Raw genomic sequence first — 24,327 nt, 5'->3', positions numbered from 1 at the left:
GTGTTGCATCTGTGTATTAATCATAATCAGATCTAACTGCGATTAATATTATCTTATTACATTATTATTTTCTGGGAATAATTTGATCTGCTGGAGCATTGTAATCATCCCATTAGATGTATTTGTTTTCATCCTTATTGAAAAACAACTATTATTTTTACAAGTTCATATTTAATACATACTTGGAAAATTAAATGCACAGGGCATAATCCTTACGGGTTTTGATAATTAACTATATAGTATCGGTGTAAATACACCATAGTTAACCCATAAATTTGAACTACGTATGTAGCGTAGAGGGCATCGTTTTAATTGTATCTCATAATGTGGTTGCCTTCACAACGAGATAGCTACTATTGCATTACTTCAAATAAATAATGCTTCTCTAGTAGAGAAGACTACTGTTATTTATTTTCAGCAGTACGTTTCGGCATCTCTCATAATGTGGATATAACTTCGCAACTGTGGTGGCTTGTTGTATTACCTGGGTACCTGCCCACCCACTGATGATGAAGCCGAACAGCTTCGAAACGATCGTCTGGGTGGTGGTACCGCTGAAAATAAATAACAGTAGTATTCTCTACTAGAGAAGCGTTATTCATTTGAAGTAATGCAATAGTAGCTATCTCGTTGTGAAGGCAACCACATTATGAGATACAATTAAAACGATGCCCTCTACGCTACATACGTAGTTCAAATATATGGGTTAACTATATACTATATAGTTAACCCATATATTTGATGTTATACAGGGTGTTTCAGTTAAACGTTTCAGAACTTCTAAGAGGGGTAGGGTACATCCTGACAACTCGAAATCATATACCAATGGGCAGAATCAAAAATTCCGAGCTTTAGTGCAGGGAATCTTAATTTCGCACAAGAACGCCAAGTTAGTAGGATGGATGATTACACGAACGCACAGTTAGCCGATATGCATTTGGCGTACGGGGCTGCAAATTGTAGTGGGCCAGCCGCACAGCGTTTGTACGCGGAACGATATCCGACGAGGCGTATTCCCAGTCATAATTTCTTTGTAAGACTGCACCAGAGGTTAGCTGAGAGAGGTTCATTTGAAAGAGCTGACAGGGACAGGGTAAGAACAGCACGGACTCCAAGAACGAGTACACGAAGTCTAGCAAACGCAGTCGGGGTTTCCCATTGCAGCGTCTGGAGGATTCTCCGAGAACAAGACGTGCATCCGTTTCACGTGCAGCGTGTCCAGACACAGCAACCGGAGGATTATGCACCTCGTATTGCTTTCGCACAGTGGTACCTTGGAAAATGTGCTACAAATCCCCTTTTTCCTGCTGAAGTGTTGTTTTCCGATGAGGCATCCTTCACAAGGGAAGGAATTTTCAACACGCATAACGACCATATCTGGGCGGTCGAGAACCCGCATGCAATACGACGTCGTGCAGCACAGATTCGATTTTCGGTCAATGTATGGGCCGGTATTATGGGAGATCACCTCATCGGACCTTACCTGTTACCGTGTCGTCTAACCGGACCTATCTACTTGATCTTTCTGCACCAAGTATTGCCACAACTTTTGAGAGATGAACAGATTTCTGCATCGACGCAACAGACAATGTGGTTCCAACACGATGGAGCCCCTGCCCATTATAGCGGAGATGTTCGTAACTACCTGGATGTCACATTTGGTCAACAGTGAATCGGACGTGGGGGTCCCGTGCGTAGGCCTGCTCGGTCACCCGACCTATCATGTCTTGATTTTTATTTCTGGGGTCATATGAAATCGCTAGTTTATGACACCCCTGTTGACAATGCTGAGGAGCTGGTTGCAAGAATCGCAGTAGCTGCCGAAGAAATTCGAAATTCGCCTGGAGTATTCCAGAATGTTCGGATGTCCATGCGTCGGAGATGTGAGGCGTGCATTGTAGCCCGTGGAAGAAACTTCGAAAACCTTACTTTAATCCATGTACCTTTTGCTTCTTTTCATGTATTATTAAAACGATTTCTCACTTACGGTCTCTTTTCTTTATGGTGCTTCTGTGTACAACACCGCTTCAGCAAAGCATTTCCGACCCCACATTGCTATATGATTTCGAGTTGTCAGGATGTACCCTACCCCTCTTAGAAGTTCTGAAACGTTTAACTGAAACACCCTGTATAGTTAATACATACTGTATGCACACACTATACAGAGGAAAGGATGAAGTCATAATTTCCTGTGAACTTATTGTTAGGTTTATTTATTAATTTAAGGTAAATTATTACCTGTGTTATTTCAAGATGACTATTGATTTTCAGTGGCCACCCTGGAAAAATTTGTTATTTACCTTTAACACAAAATGTTGGTTCTTATTAATATTACATGTAACCATTCATTATAATGAATGGTTAAGAAATTGAAACTAGCAATTGATCTAGATGAGCTTTTCATTGTTTATAAAAGATTTAAGAGAAGTTCAACCAAATATGAAATGTAGCAAAAAAAGTGGGAGGAAAAAAAAGTCTGCAAATATCATAGTAGCAGATGGAAAAGGGCATTTGTGTTTTATGATGAGAGAGAGATGTGGGGAGAGGGAATGACAATGATCGTGTACCACTCAAGCAGAAGAAATTCTGGTTTATTTATATTTTCATTCAGGTTCCATTTCCTTTCCCCCAACAAAAGGCCTGTGGACATTGGATATTTGTCTAGGGAGGTGTAAAGCTTGTGGCAAAACGTTACACTGTTGAAACGAAGTGTTTATACTGCTTGTTATGGGATGCTATTATTCTACTGGAATGTGGAGGGATCCATTTCAATAGAAGTGCCACAGTATGGGTACTTCCATTGTTCAGAGACACAGAATTGTTCAAAATACAACCATGCATTAATGGTTTTTTGAACTACGGTGAACACTCCAAGCCTAACCCCCCTCCCCCACATCGCCACATGACTCCACTTCTCCAAACTTCATAGTTATATTCTACCAAGCATTCTGCACAACTGTGCTTCTCTAACGACTGTGTAAAGTGACTTTGCTTATGTGTCTGTTTCTTCCTCTGTGGTCCAAGAACGATAGGCTAAGCACAACTGCAAAAGATGTCTGATGTTTGCTGATGTGGGGTTTGTGAGTAGAAGCGCTTCCATGAAGACCTATGTTGTACAGATTCCTATGAATCATGAATGCATTTTACTCCTGTAAGAGGATTTGTATTCATTTTTATAGAACAGGCTAAAGACAATATAAAGTGTATGTGGTACCCCCACCCCTATATAGCCATTTCAGTGCTTATTGGCCCCTTATACAGCATCTGACAACCTAGTGAAGATTTAATTCAAGATAAGAAATGCCAAAGGTATGTAAATCAGTTTACAAGTTGATGAGTTAATAAATTCTCTAAGCAAGCCTGTCAGTAAGTTCAAAATATGCTTCTAAGAGGGCATGCCCATTTTTTATAGATGGGCAGAAAAAAAGATAGTCTGCTGTAAAGGTATTGATCTCTCAAATTGTGATTGTTTCTTATTAGTATTGTAACATATGGAAACTTAATTCAGTAGGCTCACAGTTTGAGAACTTGAGTTTGTAGGTTCGTTCTCCATCACTGTGATGGAGAACAAAAGCAGTCTGGAATAATTGTACAGTCCAACATGAAGTTTCTGAGTAGTGCAAATAGGCTATTAGGACAGTTCGTAATGTTTTATCAATGATGTACAGGAATTTTTCCAGCATTGATAAGGAAATGATGATCCCATTGTATAAGGTGGTGTTAGGCCATCTTGAGTCCTGCATACAGTACTCAACATGTGGCTGTATCCTTCTTGAAGCCTCACTTTAAGAAGAACGCAGATTTCTTGGAATAAGTGCAAAGAAGAGCAACCAAATTAGTCATGGGCACAAAAGTATGCTCTTATCACAAAAGAATGTAGTTCTGCAAATTGCAGTATTTGGAAACTAGGCACCTGTGAGGAGGTGTTCAAGCTTTAACTGGATTGAGTAAGCTAAATGCTGGTGTCACTTACGCTTTCTCAAGTAACACTTATAATGGGAAGTGAACTTGAATCGTAAAATGATAGCTGCAGGGTATATGTGTGAAAATTTGCTTTCAACCAGTGTAATTGATTGTTGGAAGAAACTACCATCTGGTGTCATAAAGTTGGTAGTTTGGATAAATTTAAGGGGGATTTAGACAGATTACACTACCCAACAAAATTTTTTTTTTCATCCTACTTCTGGAACGAAAGTTAGTTATTCTGAACAAAATTAATGTCCTGATTATGAAAATATCAATCTTTTACTTCTGTCACATCTACATCAAAAGATATAAGCATTTTTTAAATTACTTGTTTTTATACAATTTCAGCATACATGGTTGTAATTATTACACACAATATATGGAAACTAGGCACCAGCGGGGTGATCTGATAGAGGTGTACAAAGCCTTGAATGGTTTGAGCATGCTCAATGCTGATGGGATTCTTCCTCTAGCTCAGAAAAATCACCTGAGAGGGCATAAATTCAAATTGAGGAAAGACAGATGTAGGATAGATGTGCGGAAATTTGCCTTTAGCCAGCGGGTGGTTGGTGGGTGGAACAGACTTCCATCCCTTGTCGTGGAAGTTGATAGCCTAAATAAGTTTAAGGCTCATCTGGACAGGTATTTCGAACGAACAGAGGGGTGAAGTGGAAGTGGTTATTTTTATTTATTTATGTTACTTTTTTTTTTTTTTTTTTTTTTTTTTTTTGGCTGATGCTGCATAAGCTTGCTTTCTTGCATCAAATGCCTCTACTAATGCTAATGCTAATGCTACTTAGACATGTTTCCCACTCAGTGATTTCCTTTTATACTCCAGATTGCTTTCCCATTTAAGGAACCAACAGTAATCTCCCATCATGGCAGAGTCTCAGCGACCTTGGTATCGTTTTTCCATTGCAGATATGTCCTGGTGGAAGCACTCTCCTTGTTCATCACTGACATCTGCTAAGTTTTCAGGAAAGAAATCCAGATGAGAATGAAGGAAATGCATTTTCAGTGACATTTGGCACCCCATGTTCTTGTAACATTTCAGCAAGTTTGCCACCAGTTGCTCATAGTTCTTTTCTTTTCTCTTTCTGAGCAATCTGTGTACCACAGCCTTGAAAGATCTCCATGCAGCCAGTTCAACATCATTCAGGTTTCTTTGAAATTCTTCATCTTTTAGGAGCTTTTTTAATTGAGGACCTATTCCTTCAGCTTTGCATGAGATAAATTTGGAAACATTTTCAGTAAATATGTGAATCCTCTGCTTTCTTTATCCAGTGCCTTAGTGAAATTCTTAATCAGTCCAAGCTTGATGTTTACACGTCAAGGGGGAAGAAAACCCTTTTTGTGGATTAACCAATGAAACATATTTTACATTGCTTTTGCCGGGAATATATTCATCTCTCTTGTCCCAGTGTTGTACGACGTAGTGCTTAGCTGTTGCACGACTGCCCCACAAACACAGGAAACAACAGTATTTAGTGAAACCACCTTGCAACCCAACAAGCAGTCCAATCACTTTGAAATCACCACAAATATTCCAACCATAGTCATTGTAACATATAGCAGCAAGAATCTGGGACATAAATAGAAAAATTCTATGATCCAGTAAAGTTTTAATAATAAATGATAAATGACATAGTTTTCAGGGTTAAATGAACCCCTTCTTCAGCAAATTTAACAGATACAGATTTGTGCGTGCAGTGATGCATGCATGAGATTAAACATTCAACTATTAGGATGCCGCTCATTGTTGTTGCACAGATGTGTGTGGATTTGCTGCCAGCATTTATCCAGTTTCAAGATAGTTGCCTCTAAGGTAGGGTGTAGCCTTGTGCTCTTGCAGTGATTCATAGTTCTTAAATTGCATGAGATGTTAAGCGACCTAGCCAGAGGCAGGATTGGCCAATCACTTTGTAGTTGCACTTGGGATTAAGGTCATGGTGGGTTGACCAGAAGTGTTCTGCGATTGCGGATTGGTCAGTCTCACCAAGGCGAATTGACCTGCCGTGCTCTGCAAGGCGGTTTGAAGGCATCTTGAGCTCTCTCCTATGTAGCAGCTGCCACAATCTTTGCAAGTTATGCGGTATACTACACCGCTGTGCAAAAGAAGGGTGACCGGAGTCTTCACGTCAGAAACCAGAGAACGCAAGCTCCTACCAGGTAGTTGCACGCATTTTATGCGGTATTACAGGAGGATTTTTGAAATCTGCCCCGACATGCCCAGATAGTAGGGAATGTAGACGGTAGGTTGATGACGGTCTTGGGTGGATCGAGAGCTTCTGCACTTGTCCAATATGTGGGTTGGATAGCCACAATTGACCAGGTCCGTTCTCACTCTGGAAATCTTGGTACCTAGCTTCATCTGAGCTGGAATGGAAAATAGGGTGCAGAGTAGGGCGCATTGGAGAATAGCGTACAGGCGGTGCTGTTGAGATGGCTAGGAGCGTGGCCCGATCTTTAGTTGGTAAACTGCTTGCACTACATTGGCTTACAGTATACTGAAGTTTCCAGGTGTGGGCCACACGTTTTTACAAGGACATCTAAGAATGGAAGGGACCCGTCAACTTCCAACTCTAAAGTGAACTGAATGAACACTGAGAACGAATTGAGGTACTCCCGTAATGTTGCTTCAGAACCAGATAGGATGACAGTGAAGATGTCATCGACATATCTACACCATGATGTAATGGGCACTGGCAGTTTCAGGAATATCTGTTCTTCCAATTCCTCCATGGTGACGTTGGCCACGACAGAGCTAATGGGACCGCCCATGGCGGTACCGTGCACCTGCTTGTATAAGGAATCCCCGAAGGTGATGATGCTGCCCGATAAGCACAGGTTGAAGGTTTCTTCTTGTTCAATGTAGTGTGAGGCCTTTTCTTTTTCTGGCTCATAGTCCAAATCATGTGAAGTACATGGTTCCGCGACATCTGGTAAAAAGATTTCTTTTGTACCTTCATCACTACTTCTAATACCCCAAGATTTTGGTGGCACAGTTCTTTACTGGCAGTTCTTTACCATGTGGCACTGGTCTAATTGCTGATGGGATATTTGGATATTTGATGCAGTGCTTGCTCTTTTTGGAAATACCTTTTATTTTTGTCATGCAGAAATAGCAGTTGTCAAAATGATTCTTGGGCTCATGCCACACCATAGGGACGGCAAAAGGTAATGCTCTCAGCTTGCCATATAACCACAGCCTTAAGTTTGTTGTACAAGTAATACAGGCCTGGGTGCCAAGCGTTATAGTGATCAAGCAATTTCCTGAGTGATTTCTAAAGCGTTTTCTCAAAGATATAGTTTTCTTTCAGTTATAAAAGTTTTCTTACTTTTCTATTATTACGCAACTTAGTCTTACAAATCGTAAGCAAGTTTAAGAAAGGAAAAACACCTTTCTTCTTTTTTCCTTAAATTAACGTACTAACTTTTATACCGCTTGGTCACTCTAGCGGCACTGCTCCTGCCTCCCCATGGCAGGGCCGGTAACCTGGGAGAAGAAATCCACTCTCCCAGGGCTGAAAGGAGCAAAGATGGATAAAAATATGTATCCACCTTTAGAGCCATTGAGCGCTAGACGAGACAACATAAATGACAATGATAATGACTTCTCTCAACCCAAGAGGCTGAGAACAACCCCTCAAGAGGAGATACCATCATTCCTCATTCTACACTCTCTCTCAGAGCAGCCTCTGAGTAAATTATCGGCATTCCTTATACAAAAATGTATTGAGTCTGCTGCAAGTTCACCGAAAACGGTAAGGCGACTTCAGTCCGGGGATATTCTTGTAGAGACTAGTAAATCTCAACATTCTACAAAATTATTCAAGTTGACTACCTTTGGTGGACAATCAATAAAGGTCACTCCCCATGCCACCCTAAACTCCTCGAAGGGGGTAATTGCAGAATGGGACTTGTTAAATGTATCAGAAGAGGAAATAGTCCAAGAACTTCAAGAACAAAAAGTAATCCAAGCAAGGGGAATTCTGACTCGGAAAGATGGTATCCTTGTTCCCACAAGGAGTATAATCCTCACTTTTAGTTCTCCTATCCTACCAACATCTGTTAAAGCTGGCTATCTTCATTGCCGGGTGCGTCCTTATATCCCGAATCCAATCAGGTGCTATAAGTGCCAAAAATACGGACACTCTCAAACTGCATGTAGAGGTGAGGCAATATGTCCAAATTGTGGATCAAAGGATCGTAATCAAGCTGAATGCACTGCTACTTCTCAATGCCCAAACTGTAAAGGTAATCACCCGGTTTTTTCCAAAATATGCGAATTATGGAAACAAGGGAAAAAAATCCAAAAATATAAAGTCGAGAATAAAGTCACATACTCAGAGGCAAGAAGAGAAATACTCAAAACAGAACCAAAGCGTACATATGCCACTGCTGCTAAACAATTTCAGTCAGTAGGTATTCAAACAGATGTTACAGTTCCTCCAAATCTATCCATTGCTGATTAGGCACGTTCTTTGCTCTCTGCTTCCAAACAGTGTCCTTCTCAACAAAAAACTGAACAAGCCAGTAACACCCCAATTACCATTCCAACCGACGTGCCTCAAACAGCAAAACCAAAAGTGGCAGAAACTAAAGTACTGAACCCACCCGTTTCAACGGGCATGGATGTTGACCAACGCAGTGAAACAGATGATGGCATATTAGAACTTCATGCGACTGATGAGATGGACGTCACACGTCCCTACTTTCCAAAGAAAGAGAAAGCGAAATCGGATCGAGGCAAGCAGCTTTCAACTAAAAAGCAGCCAGAAACAAAAATAAACAACAAAACCACTTAATGGAAAGATTCCTCCAATGGAATTGTAGAAGCTTTCGCAATACAAAAGACGATTTATATGATCCCATCAACCGGTATGATCTAGCAGGCATATCCCTACAGGAAACCTACTTAAATGCACGAGTGTGTCCCACCATTAAAAATTACACCATCTTCAGACGAGATAGGAGAATAGACTCGCCAGCCCATGGAGGAGTGGCAATTCTTGTTAGAAACAACGTTCCATCGAAACATATTGCTCTTCAGACCCCTTTTGAAGCAGTGACAGTGCGTATTGTAATTGGCATCACTCTTACAATAGCATCAATATATATCCCTCTTAATTTCTTATTCACTTCAGATGACCTAGAAAATCTAACAGACCAGCTACCATCTCTGTTCTATTTGCTCAGAGACTTCAATGCACATCATTTGCTGTGGGGATCTCCAACAATTGACAAGAGAGGTAAGCTAATAGAATCCTTTCTTGATACTTATCAACTCACCATTTTAAATACTGGCGAGCCAACCTACATTCATTTTTTGACTGGATCCATGAGTTCAATAGATCTCTCGATCTGTTCTCCCTGCTTATATACTATTATGGAGTGGTCTGTTCTTGACAATCCACTGAACAGTGATCACCTGCCAATTTTCTGCAAACTCCCCTTCCCCACGTCGCTCCATTTGGAAATTCCGTAGGGCACACTGGAGTGAATATACCTCTCATGTTCAGTTAGATGATAAAATAATACAATCTGAGACCATAGAAAATGTCACGGAACACATTACTACTCAAATATTACTAGCTGCCACCATTGCAATACCAAAATCTTTACCAGGGAAACGGAAACACAGTAACTACTGGTGGAACCAAGATGGTACGCATGCGAAACGGGAAAAAAACAGATCTTGGAATTTATTTCGTAAATTCCCCACAACTAGTAACCTAATTAACTTCAAAGGACTGAGAGCCAAGTTCTGTAAAATAAGAAGAAATGCAAAGAAAGGAGCCTGGATCAGCTTCTCCTCAAGTATAAATAAGGACACAGATAGTAGAATCATTTGGAGGAAAATTCAAACGCTCAATGGCAAATATGTCCAGTCCCCAACTACAATACTAAATTGGGAAGGGAAGGAGTTGTCATCACCAGCAGAAATAGCAAATGCCTTAGTGGAATCATTTACCAGCATATCAGCAATATCCACCTTTAACCCAACCTTTCAAAGAATTAAAGAATCTGCAGAAAAGCGTAAGATTAATTTTTCTACGGCAGTTTCACATCCATACAACCATCCATTCACATTAGCAGAATTACTAGGGGCACTCAATAAAACACCCAATAGTGCTGCTGGTCCAGATGGGGTCTTTTATATAATGTTAAAGCAACTTGACAACAGAGCAAAAACAACATTGCTAAAATATTACAACCGTATTTTCTTAGAAAATACCTACCCACTCTCCTGGCGTTACTCAATTGTTCTAGCCTTCCCAAAGCCAGGAAAGGATTGTACCTTTCCACATAACTACAGGCCAATTTCACTGACTAGTTGTCTAGGAAAAGTCCTTGAAAAAATGGTTCGCAGGCAGCTAACGTGGTTCCTGGAAGCAAACAACTTACTAAACAGCAGCCAGTATGGATTTCGAAAGAACCGGTCCACGCTTGATGTGATGATAAAAGCTGAGGCAAACATCCGAAATGCCTTTATAAGGAGAGAACATCTAGTCATGATTAATCTCGATATTGAGAAAGCCTTCGATACCACCTGGCAATATGGTGTACTAAAAGATCTCCATTCTTTCGGCTTGAGAGGTCAGTTACCTCAATTCATACAAAATTTTCTATGCAACAGAACGTTTCAGGTAAGGTATATGAATAATTTATCCAAATCATTTGAACAAGAGGAGGGTGTACCGCAGGGTTCTATTCTAAGTCCAACATTATTTGCAGTAAGAATTACAAACATGACACGGGAAGTACCAAATACAGTAGAATCGTACATGTTTGCCGATGACCTCATTATCTCCTGTCAATCCCAAACTATGAACATCATTGAAAGACAACTTCAAATTTCCATAGCTAAAATAGAATCATGGGCACTGCGGAATGGTTATTCTTTAGCCGAAAAAAAATCCACTGCAATTCACTTTTGTAAAAAACGAAAACTCCACCTGGATCCAGAAATATTTTTAAAATACAGCCTGATACCTGTCACTAACAATTTTTGTCTGTTGGGGCTACATTTAGATAATAAACTTAATTTTGCTTCCCATATATCTTACCTTTGAACCACGTGTCTTAAAAAACTGAACATCCTAAGAGCCGTTTCCGCCATGTCTGGGGTGCTGACAGAAGCTCTCTTCTTCATCTCTATAGAGCTTTAATAAGATCACGCTTAGATTATGGATCACCTGTCTATGACTCTGCTAGGAACAGTTCCCTATTATGTGTGAACACCATACAGCATAGTGCCCTTAGGATAGCTGTGGGAGCCTTCAGAACATCTCTGATCCACAGCCTGTATATTGAGGCAAATGAACCTCCACTGCACCTAAGGAGAAAATCCTTATTATGTAACTATGCACTAAAGATTAAGAGTATTCCATTACATCCTATCTGGCAGCACTTGTTCGACCCTAAATACACCATGCTATATCAAAATAAACCTAATGAGAATCGCCCCGCAGGGCTTCGATTGCAAGAGCTCATGATCAGTTGGAACATTAATTTTCAGAATGTCTTCCAAGACCTTGGTACTCCTGAACCTCCCTGGACTGAATTCGTACCTCTCTGTGACAATTTCTTTTTAAGATGGGGGAAGACATCCCTGGCTAATACAAATTTTCAATTAATTTTCAGCTCCATAAATTGCATTCCTTGGAAAACTCAGGAAAAGTACATATCTATACTGATGGCTCCAAAACAGATACAGCCGTAGGTGCTGCAGCAGTTTCTTCCAACTTTTCAGTAGCTGTGTCTCTTTCCACTGAATGCAGTATCTATACTACAGAATTATTCGCAATAAAATTGGCTCTAGATAATATAAACAAGTACCATATCAAGGAATCCTTGATATATACAGACTCCTTAAGCACAATCACTGCCATTCAATCTACTTTTGGTCCCTCTCACCCCATTCTTAAAGAGATCTGATCTAAGTTACTTCACTATCAAACAGTCAATCAGAAGGTTACCTTCTGCGGATCCCTGGTCATGATGGCATCTCAGGCAATGAACATGCGGATGCTGCTGCAAAGCATCCCGACTCTGGATCTTCCAGACAAATAAAAGTTCCCTACACCGATCACAAATCTGTTATTAAAACAACATGCAGGAAACAATGGTCTCTCCTTTGGAAAACTCAAACCAATAATAAACTACTGCAGATAAAAAAAGAGCCACAACTGTGGACATCTAGTTCCAGGAGAAGCAGGCGACAAGAAGTGATTCTAGCAAGGCTCCGCATCAGCCATTCGCATCCAACTCACCCGTTTTTGCTTATGGGAGAGAATCCTCCTCAGTGTTTCTTTTGTCAGTCGCAGCTAACAATAAAACACATCCTCATAGTTTCCCCAACTTTCAACTGTCAGAAAATCAAGCTTTAGCTCCCTGTCCAACTTAAAGGAACCCTTAACCTTATTTCATATTCTTGGCAATGAAGCAAATTTCGAGGAACTGTTTAATTATTTGAAGCACATAAATATGTATGATAGACTGTGATCAAAGTGACAAAAAAAATCATGAACAGGCACAATATGGCCCAAGAGGCCCTTGTGCCAAAAAAACCCAATACAACAACAAGTAATACAACAGATATTTGGAGCCCAATTTTTTTCTTGGTCACCGATCTTGCGGCTGAAGTACAATGAATATGCAACTTTTGTGACATTGTATATTTTCTTCCTCTGAGTTTTTGGGGTTAAGTGTCCACAAACATAGCAGAAGTTGTCTGGGTGATTGATGCAAGTTCTGTGCTTTGTCTTCTCCATTTTAACAATGCAATTGGGCTCCAACCTAAAAACAGTAAAAGCAATTGGTAAATTTGAAAACAGAAGGTGAATTCTTGTAGTGTAGTTTATCATACACTATATATTGAAGAGTTGAATGGCATAATAAAATTAATGAAAATACTGACTTGTCTGGAAAAGTGCATCAAAATCAAAATATACTATATTGCAAGAACAGTAATGATGTACTTGCTTAACTTTTAGCCCAATAAACAAAACCAACCAAAAGTTAATAAGTTTAAAAATTGTATTTCAAACAGTAATGATATCTTTGTACAGAATCCAGTTATCTATCTGTATCTTAAAACTGAGACGTGATAGGAAATTTTTATGATTGATTTTAAATTCTATACATAAAACTTGACCAGAAACAACCATTGATTTGCTGGAGGTAAAAATCATATTGGATAGTGTTATTAGAGAAAATGGATAGATGGGTTGGGTAGTGTTTTTTTTTTTTTTTTTGGTTGATGCTATATCATCATGTTTCCTTATGTCATTTGCCACTGCTACTACTAATAAGCTTCCAGCATATGTATTTTATAAAAATTTCAAATTAAAGCTCTTGTTGTGCAATATCAAGCGATTGATATTGGACAACCAAGAAAGGCTTTGTACGAGTTTTGCAAATTGCAGTGTCTGGAGACTGAGTACTTGTGGAGGTGATCTGATTGAGGGAGTGGGATTGAGGCCTTGGGAGTGGGTTGAGCAGGCTAAACCCACTCTGGGATTCTTCCTCTTGCTCAGATTATGAACCTGAGTGGGCTAAATTAAAATTGAGGAAAGACAGGTGTGGAATTTGCCTTTAGCCAGTGGGTAGTTGATTGCTGGAACAAATTTCCATCTGTTATTGTGGAAGTCGATAGCTTAAATAAATTCAAGGAGCAACTGGACAAACTTTTAGATGGAATGAATGTGTTGTGAAATTTTTTTTTTTGGCTGATGCTACTTAAGCTTGCTTTCTTGCTTCACATTCTTTTACTACTACTACTACTTAAATCCGATCAAACATTTGTTGGATGCCTTTGGGTGTTACATTGCATGCCGACAGCCAACTCCTCAGTCACTTGGCGAGCTAAGGTCTGCGATTGTGGAAGAATGGGATTTATTGCCAGAATCTTATAGACACCCTTATTTCGAGCATCGTTTACCGCTGTCAGGTCTGTTTAGCCACTGGAGGGAATTCGTATACTGCACTGTCACGTGACCATATTTTTGAGCATCGTGTATCGACTTCTGTAATGTGATATTTTTGCTAATTCTTATACAGCCCCTATAAATGTCCTTTATACCTTTCCGAAGTTTCTCGCTGTCTCCTCGTTTCATCAAAGAAAAAATTATATTTTTATTTTATTCTTAAATAACCACAATTATTTACTAACGGAATGTGTGCGCCTGTTGGACACTACACAACTTCTCAAAACTTGGAATCAGATTGGACACTGCCAACCTCATTTCCTGTTCCACATTGATTTTCGCGTGGTAATTGCTTTTTATTGCAGCAACTGCCAAAAACCCAGCTTCGCAAAGATATGATGTCGCCAATGAAATTAGGATTTGCTGAGCTTTAACACTTAGCAGTGGGTATTCATCTTTTGTTGTTATCCAAAACTCAGTTAGTTCCATGCTGCCAAATTTTGTTTTTAAAGTCTTTTTACAGTTAGCTCAATAAGATTTTCTTCTTCTGAAGAGGTGAATTCAGATGAGGCCTTAGCCCTGAATGGGTCTTGGATCCATGCAAACTTCTCTATATCTTCTGGAAAGTATTTTTCGAACCAGTCACTGAGCTGTGTTAGGTGTTTCTCAAAAACAGATTTAAGTTCGTGGGTCAAATAAACATCACTGAATGTAACAAACTGCTGCAACAGGGAGAAACAGTCTTTGCAACCATCTCCATTTAATTTTCTTCTCCATAGTAGTAACTTTTTTCCGAAGGCTGAAACCTTTTCTGCAAGTTTCAGAATGTGGGTATTGCTTCCCTGCAGCGAGAGATTCAACGCATTTAGTTTTTCGAAGAGATCACACAGATATGATAATTTTGACAAAAAATCTGTATCCAAGAAGGTTTTTGAAGAAGAACACACTGGTGTTCTTCTTCGAGATAAGAATAGAGTTCCTGTCGTAATTTGAACACACGGGACAGTACATTGGCAGGGGAGAGCCATTGTGAGTTACAGTAGTACAAAGATGTGTGCTCAAATCCCACATTCTCCCACAGTTTTTTAAAAAAGCCTTCTGTGGCTGAGTCTTTATAAAGTTCACTTTCAATACACTTTCCACAACTAGGTTCAGTGGAGGACTCAGTTGCTTTGACTCAAGGGCTTCCCTGTGGGTTATGCAGTGGGTCCACAGTGCATCAACAGCTTTGTTTCGTATGAGTGCCTGCAATCCTCCATAACAGCCAGACATAGCAACCACCATCGGTACAGACGCCAACACATTTAGTCCAGTTTAAGTTGTTGACATAAAAGTGTCAACGATCTCAAACAAGTCTTGTTCCTTTATACCTGCAGTGATACTTTTACAAAACAGGTCTTCCACAATTTTGTCACCATCTATGAACTGTTTAGCAAATCAAATGAGCATCCTTGTTCCTGTCCATCGCCTTTTCTAGCTGTAACCCGAAATCCTTCCCTTTCATTTTTTTCAATTAGCTGATCATTTAGGTCTTCAGTCAGGTTTTGGATTCTATGGCCGATAGTATCGTTGGACAAAGATACCTTTGAAAGCAGGCTTCCTGCAGATTCACCAATCATAATGTTGACCATATCCACTGCAGCCGGTAAAATCAGTTCTTCTGTGATGGTGTGAGCCTTTTAACACTTCGACTCTATATGCCACCTTGTAGGATGCTAGTAAAGCTTTTCTTGGTATTGATGCTTGTTTAAAAAATGTACCTTTTTGTTCTTTCAATTCTTTTAACTTTCTGGTAAAATAATCATGGGATTTACTACCCATATTAGGATGATGGTCTGTAAACGGCATTTTAGTTTACTTGGAAGCATGACCTCTGGAGTCAAAACTTTCAGAATAAACGTTCAAAAATCTTTGCATTTTTATGCATAAGCACTAAAATCAACAAATTAATTCAATAAATTTTGCTAGACCTCGCAGACACTTTATCAAAACACCCTTCAGTTATTTTCATTACTGACGGACCCAGAGAGTTGACAGGTATTTATATACAAAATCTAAGAAACGAGAAAGTTTTGAGGAGTTACTGCCAAGTAAACAAAAACATATCTCAAACATTCAAGAACATTATTGAAAGGAGTGTAGCATGATCTAATGTTGAAACTGTGAACTACAGTTTGTGCGCTGTCCGACAGATGTTGAGTATCGCAGTGTTTTTTCCGTCAAATTTAAAATATCCCACAGTGCACAGTTTCGGAACTGCTGGTATGAACAAAAGAGAATCTTCAAAAATAAATATTTTATTATTTTCAATTTTATTTGGGCTAGCACCGTTCAATACATCCAAATAATAATCAACAAAAACTGTCTGTTTCTGATTGCTACCTGTCAGTAATAGTAGGACCTAGTAAATACCAATAGGCCTGAGTTAGAAAGATATAATAAAAAAAAAATAATAATAATTTATCAAAATTTAGGTGCACACTGGCAGAATAACAGCTAGCCCAACAGACAGCAGACTGAACAAATATATACAGAAATTTTATATATATAAGATGAGGGAGAGAGAGGGGAGTTAACAGAGGGTAAGAAAAAGCCAAGGCTAAAAAAGGCGAAGTGAAGGAAGAAAAATAGTACCCCACTCCTCGAATACTCTAATAACTCATGGGGCATAAAAATTTAGAATATGATAGCGTACTGACATAAAACGAAGTTCAAAGCATATAGTAGTGATACTCCGATGTCCCAGTAGCATAACTTCCTGATCCATGAGGTGAGGTTCTGGTATTTCAGTAAGGCATAGAGTAATCATTGAATATGCAGTGACTCAATTAAAACAACTTATGGTGAAATATATTTCCTATAGGGTGGTTGTTCGGCTGTTGTGGATTTGAAAGTTCTCTTACCCGATCGATCAACAGTGGTAGTGAGTGTACGGAAGAATAGTACTACAGATGAAGTTTATCAGGTAATTGTTTTAAACAAGTGAATATTTTTCTAAATTAGTTATACTTTCATTTTCATTACAACTTTTAAAAATACTAAGATATTGAAATTTTAATAGTATAACTCTTATTGTTATTCATTATAATTAATCATCAATTCATTATATAATTATCGGTTATAATCATAAATTCATTATTTATTATAATGTTATTGTTCATTATAATCAGTTTTATAAACTAATGTAATGAACTTTATAGTTAATTTCTGCTTAACCCTTTGTCTATATGTCTTTATTTCATCTCTTTTTCTAGCTTTTTCACTAAAATGTAATTTTGATTTGTTTATTACTTTTTATACGAAAACAAAGGGATTTACAATATTTTAATAACCCTGTTTTTCTGCCCAGAAAAACTTATCTTTTGATAAAAATTAAACAAAATCTGCACGTTGGTATACATCAATTTGAATTTTTGTGTGCCAAGAAATTTTCCAAGAGAGAAATTAGCATTTTGAGTATTCCATAATAATTTATCAATTTAAACACTAATGGATTACAAAAATTCGGTGTGTGTTGTCACTAAAATAAATATTTTCTTATTTTTAGCTTAGTTTTTACATTGTACATAACATCCAGTGAGAAATTTGACTTGGTCATGCGGTCAAAAAATCAAAAATATGTCTTCTATGTGATATTCGATGACTGTTCTCGTACCAGGGGTGTCTGTAAGGAACATCTGCTGTGTCAAGTACACGGGATTGCACCTAGAGGAGCATTTGTTCTTAACAGACATGCAAAATATTTAAAGCTGAAAGTAAAATTATTACATGCTATCCAGAGGGTGGTCAGAGTCAAGTGGGACATAAAGGATCATGCATTGAAAATGCTGTATGAATGTGCTTTTGTGCCTATTCTGACAGAGCCTGTGGAGCTTGGTTCAATCAGGCAATTAATGTTGAAATTACGAAGCATTTATTATCGGTTCAGAGATTTGCTCTTCTGGGTGTGACCAGGGCTTGTTGCACTGTTGCCATGGCACCTTACACATTATTTCAGGAAAACTGCCAGCTGATCTTTCAGTGATTAGGGCAGGATTGAAATATTGTTTGCGGAGGGACAGTTCCAGTTAGATTTTGGGTGTTCGGTCATGTCTGGTAAGTGGGCAGCACCCATATAGCATCATATGCTATATGAGTGCTGCCCTATATGCTGCACAGAGGCAGAGAATAAATGATGAGCTTATGGAAATATGGCAAAACAGATGGATTGGTTCTGATAAAGGCAGGGAGCTGCTTGTCTTTCTGCCCTCCTCCATCTCGATAGTTAATTTTAAATTGCAGCCATGGCTTCAGTTTAGTATGAATGCTTGTTTCCTGCTCACGGGGTACAATTTGAGGTCCAGGCTAAATTGGTTTGGCTTGGTTCCCTCTGATTTGTGTGCATGTGGGGCTCTACATTGCTCTCCATTGATCCAACTATGAGGATATTGGATCTGAATTGGTAAGGAGTACTTTTGTAGTCAACAATGATTCACTTCCAGAATTTTTTTTTGGACAAGTTTTTATTTAGATTATTTTCAGATTTTATTAATAATGTGTTTAAAAAATAGCTGCAATAATATCTATAGAATGGTAACTGAACATATTGGACAGTGCAAGGTATTGTTCACTGCTTAGGCTAAACTGCTGAAGCTCTTCTTTTTCATGATATCTACTTTCTTCGGTTATATAATATAAATTTAGATTTTATGGTTTGCTATGGTTATATCGGTTTGGCTGAAACAAGAAGAAGAAATGAATCATAAGTTTATCAAGTGGAAATCTGCTGTAAACCAATGGAAAGGTGAAAGGAGTGAAGGTGGAGTTGCCTTTCTGGTCCATAAAGATATAAAAAACAACATTTTGGAATTCAAAAGTACATCACCAAGGGTGTCAAGACTACTACTCAGGATTTCTAAGAGGTATAAGCTATAGGTTATAATGATTTATGCACCAAAATCGAGCCATGATGATGAAGAGGTTGAAGAAATGTACACAGAAATTGAGTCTTCTAGATGAACAGAAAACTCACTACACTATCATTATGGGGGGACTTCAATGCTAAGGTTGGAAAGAGATAAAACAGTGCAGAAAGGGGAACTATAGGAAATTTTGGAATTAGTGAAAGAGGTGAAAGACTTGTGGAATTTGCAGAATCTCGAGGAATGCCAGTAATGAACACTTTTTTTCAAGAAAAGGGTGAACAGAAAGTGGACATGGAAGAGCCAAAATGGATTAACAACTAATGAAATCGACTTCATCCTCATTAACACACGATTTATCGTGAATGATGTTACTGTCCTGAACAAGGTAAATGTTGGAAGTGATCACAGAATGGTAAGATGCACACTTGATATAGATGTAAAAAAAGAAAGGAAAAAACTAACTCGAGTAAATAATGCAAAGGTCTTTGAGATAACAGAAGAGGAGAAAAAGCAGTATGTACTGGAACTTAAGAACAAGTTTGAGCTTCTGCAGACTGCTCAGGACCAAGATATTGACATCACAGGTGCCCTTTGAAATAACATTCTTGCATTAACCATTAATCAATTATTGTACAAATTGGAGCAATGTGGTATTTAGGGCAAATTGCTGCTATGGATAAGGAGATTTTTGAGTGGGAGAAGGTAGAGAGTGGTAATAAATGGACACCTCTCTTTGTGAACTATTATGTTATTAGTGGAGTCTCCCAGGATTTGGTTTTAGGCCCATTGTTGTTTTCTATATTTGATATTGATGAAGATATATCAGGCTGAATGGCCAAGTTTGTAGGTGATACAAAGTTTGGCAGGGTGATTAATGACAGTGATAATGGTACACTGCTGCAGCAGGATCTAGAGCAGATGGGCTGAGAGGTGGCAACTGAAGTTTAACATTGACAAATGCAAAGTACTGCATATGGGTAGAGTAACCTCAGTGTAACATACCAACTAAGTGGTATTACACTCAGGGTAGTGGAGAATGAAAAGAACTGGGGGAAATTGCACAGTCAGATATGAAGTTCTCTGAACAGTGCAGACAGGCTGCCAGGTCAGCTCAGGTTTTGTCACTGATATATAGGAATTTTGCTAGCTGGGATAATCAAGTGGTTATCTCTTCGTATAAGGTAATGGTCAGGCCATACTGTGAGTACTGCATACAGGTCAGGCGACCTCATTTTAGGAAGAATGTAGAGCTGCTGGAACGAGTGCAGAGAAGGGAAATGAGATTGGTCGGGAATAAAAGGGGTGTGGTGCTCATACCAAGAAAGGCTTCAGTTGAGCACCTGTGAGATGATCTGATTGAGGTGTTTAAGGCTTTGATTGATTTGAGCAAGCGCGGTGCTGATGGGATTCTGCACTTCAGGGGTATAAATTCAAAAAATTGAGGAAAGATGGTTGTAGAATAGATGTGCAGGATTTGGTTTTAGTTTGTTCCAGCATTCAACCACTTTCTGGCTAAAGGCCAGAAAGTGGTTGAATGCTGGAACAAACTAAAGTTTCGGGTTACTTGTTTTTCCTCTCCCACTAGGCTAATTAATATCTACCATCTTATCCGAGTTGTTTTTGAAACATTTGTTTTTCACAGCATAAAAAAAAAAAAAAAAAGGCAATAACACAAAACCTGGTATTCTCCCGAAATAGTCAGTACTCTGCCAAAGCAGCACATGTATTTTAAAATTTCATGCACTGTGAATGGTGCCAAATTTGAGAAAAATTTTGAAATAAGTCTGAAAATTGAAGTAACTAATAGTATCGAATATATACACGGGCGCCTCCGTAGCCAGGTGGGAAGGAGCAGCAGTGCGTAGCACACGCTTCTTGATTAGACCGGGGTTCGAGCCCGTCACCACCAAATACGGAAGATGCGGAAAGGTCAGGGAATGACCACCGCATATCCCGGAGCAATATGGCCTTAGTTGCTAATGCTCCTAAAAACCAAATAACAAACAAACAAACAAACATATATACACGATGCACTTTTTTTTTTAATAAAAAAAAAACCTATTTCCTATTTTCACGGATCATTTAATTTTTTAATTGGTAAGGTAGTAAAGTGTAAATTTATATGCATAATAGCATAAATATATGTGCGTGAGCAGTTAGAATTTTCGTAAATGCTATATTTTAAATTGGAAAATGGAATTGACTAAGTGAGTGACATTTATATTTTATGCCTAATATGTTTTATTGTAATTTTTAGCAAAATAAATTTTAAAAAAAATTTTTGAAAATAAAAGGTACAAAACACAGTTTTAAAAAATTAATACTTTTTAAAACTAAAGAAATTGCAACCCATTAATAAAAGGTGAAATATTGGCAGTGTTCAACTAGAATTCAGGAAAACAAAAGAAGCCCGAAATGTTTTACAAAAATTAAAAAGGAAATGGACACCTGCCACTTTTTTTTTTTTTTTTTGCCAAAAATGGGGTGCTATCACTACCAGTTTAAAACTGCTGTTAGTATAAATGCAAATTAAACCATTAAAATCACAACTATATCATAGTAGCTTTTGACAGTTAAATACAGTGGATTCTGATTATTTGGGCCACTGGTTAATTTAGAAAATAGCCAGGGTTTTCTTTGCTCAATTGGGAGAATATGCCGTTTTAATCGGGGCAGGAGACAGGAGACTCGAGATTACCCTACGATTGTCTCGGACCATACCATATGGTCCGGTCGGATTTATGGAGGTCACAACCATAAAACAATAAAAACAATTTGCAGTTTCTGGTTCATTGGGCTTTTCTATTAGTGCAATCTATTTTATAAATGGATAGTAAACTCGATCTTATTGAATTTGCGATAATACTGACACCTGGAATTCTGAGAGTTTTTACATTATTATGGTGAAATGCATTTTCCCTTCCATGAAATCTTCAATCATATAAAAAACGTAAATAAAATTTCAGCATCTTCTCTTCGTTCCTATTTTTTAAGCTTCATAACTTATTACTCCATTCTCACTTTCGCGTATCGTGTTAGTTTCAATGTGTTCTTTGTTATTGATTGCTTATCTGTTTTAAATTTTAAACCCCCAAATGTCAGTGAACAGAAATATCACATAGTTAGTATGTACATATTACAGTACACATTAATTGAGCTATGCGTGTAAGCTTATATTTATTTTTATTTTGCTAATCTGTGGAAAATATTCTTCTGATTTTCACATATCATTTAATTTTCTAATTGGTAAGGTAATAAAGTATAAATTTGTGCTTAATATGTCTTTACTTTTATAGCCTGTGGATAATATTCCTCCTATTTTCGCTTATTAGAATCGCTGTTTAATAGAACTAAAATTCAATTCACAAACATGATCACAATGACCAGTGCTTACTACATATCATATAGTGAATAGTACTTTACTATGGTGAGTCCATCGTAATGTGATTTGTTAGTACAGAGAATCGAGGCGCCTCCGTAGCCAGGTGGGAAGGAGCAGCAGTGCGTCTTCTTGATTAGACCGGGGTTCGAGCCCGTCACCACCAAATACGGAGGATGCGGAAAGGTCATTCAGGGAATAACCACCGCATATCCCGGAGCAATATGGCCTTAGTTGCTAATGCTCCTAAAAACCAAATAACAAACAATAACAAACAGAGAATCGATTGTAAAGCGGGGTCCACTGTATTTTTAACTATTTACATGAAACTTCCAAATATCCACTGTACAATCTTTCTGAACTACATTCCTATGTATGTATCAGCCTCTAAAATAATACAAAGCTTGAGAAGATTTGCCATATGATTCTGCCATGGTAATAACCGAAAACAATTCAGAGCACATGATAGTTATAGATTACTTATATTTTCAGCATCTCCCCATTTTCTGAATTCCATCACTACTATTCAGAAAACATTATGAAAGTTGGATTCAAATACTTTGAATCCAACTTCCACTATTAAAGAGTAGATCTTGTAGTAGTCCGTTCTCTTTCTCTCTCACTCTTTTTTTTTTTCTTTTTATGAAAGCCATAAACCTGAATGGTATTAGAACCTATAGTACTTTTTAGTACTTGTTGATATTAAAACTTCAATTTTCATGGATTGTTATTTTCAGTAAATATGTGTGAAAGAAGTTTGTTGCCAAAAATAGAAATTGTAGGGATAAACGAGGAAGAATTCTGTGAGTTTGAAGTTGGGCAGTGAATGGATGCAGACTGCCCATAGCACATGTTTGAACTACCCATGGTCTAGGAGCCTGAGAGATGTTTTGGGACACTATCCCATATGTGGGTCCAGCATTTCATGATTGCATGGATTTGAGATTTATACAGAGTGAATATCATGTAGGTTAGTGCAAATGCATCATTTTAACATAGCTATCTACCAAAATAGTTTAATTGAATTGGCATTGTTTTGGTTATATCTCATAAACGATGCCAATTTAATTAATTTAATTAATTAATTCAACTACTTTGGTAGATAGCTATGTTAAAATGATGCATTTGCACTAACCTACATGTTAGTCATTCTACCTCATAGCATGAGGACTTTGCCCTTAAATACTTTGTAGTCTATATCACAGAGTGAATAGTTGTTTAGAAGAAAAGTAATAACAGCAAACGAGAAAACCCAGTTTTTAAGATGCAGGTGAAGTAATATTTGTGATGTTGCAAAATGACAAATTTGACAGAATGAGGGTAGAGAGATTTTAAGACTGAGAATAATTAAATGAGAAGATTCCAAATTAGTCTTTGACAAGAAATATCAAAGTGGACATTACACAAGTACCATCTGTGAAGCAAAAGGAATCTTACAGCGAATAATTAAGATAACTGAGATGAGCAGTGGTTGAGGCAATCGATAATTGGGATTCTGTTAGAAAAAGTAAGTAGGGGGTTGGCAGATGTAAGTGGAATTTGACATCATTAAGATTGGAGCTGAAACCACATATTTGTGAAATGAATGAGGATGTTTTTGGAAGGTTTAGATCTTTTCACAGTTAAGTCTGTTCTATTAATTTGAAGGTAAGGAGAAAGGGCTGTAAGTGTTATTGGAAGTAATGAAATCTTTGGATATGCCATATACACATAGCAAGAATATATCTAGTTCCTTGATAAATCATGTCATAAACAATGTCCCCCCACCCACCCACCCACATACACACTACAGGCAGTTCCCACTTTACGAGTTTTCGCTTTACGGGTTTACGAGGTTTTTTTTTTTTTTTTTTTTTTTTAACGTATCAACAAAATCTAAAATATGTACATTAATTGCAAAAAATGAATGTTAAATATTTATAAATACCGCATTTCAAACCATCATATCGTGAAAATATTGTAATGCGAACTCAATAATACATTGTTTTTTGGTAATTCATCCCATGACCTCGGAAGTTGAAATTTTTGCTATATAACTCTCTAAAAGGTCGTTTTTATAGTGTAAGTTGGTTACCAATTCAAATCATTAAAATCCACTATACTTTCGTTGTTATCATACGGTCCGTTATAAGAACCAATTTTGATC

The 24,327-nt window shown here is 38.0% G+C and overlaps 1 protein-coding gene across 1 annotated transcript in view; it reads left to right on the top strand.

The window, feature by feature from the left end:
* Snx27 (sorting nexin 27) overlaps positions 1–24,327 on the top strand; it is a 300,277-nt gene that overhangs the window by 142,419 nt on the left and 133,531 nt on the right. The window contains exon 6 of the mRNA XM_090381146.1: positions 16,762–16,863. Coding sequence (XP_090237272.1) covers positions 16,762–16,863 — 102 coding nt within the window. The remainder of the gene's footprint in view (positions 1–16,761; positions 16,864–24,327) is intronic.

Source organism: Mastigoproctus giganteus, chromosome 9 (assembly GCF_048544385.1).
Source record: "Mastigoproctus giganteus isolate SK-2022 chromosome 9, ASM4854438v1, whole genome shotgun sequence".
Taxonomy (NCBI): Eukaryota; Metazoa; Arthropoda; class Arachnida; order Uropygi; family Thelyphonidae; genus Mastigoproctus; species Mastigoproctus giganteus.
The sequence above is the reverse complement of the archived record's forward strand: the minus strand, read 5'-3'. Positions and strand labels throughout refer to the sequence as shown.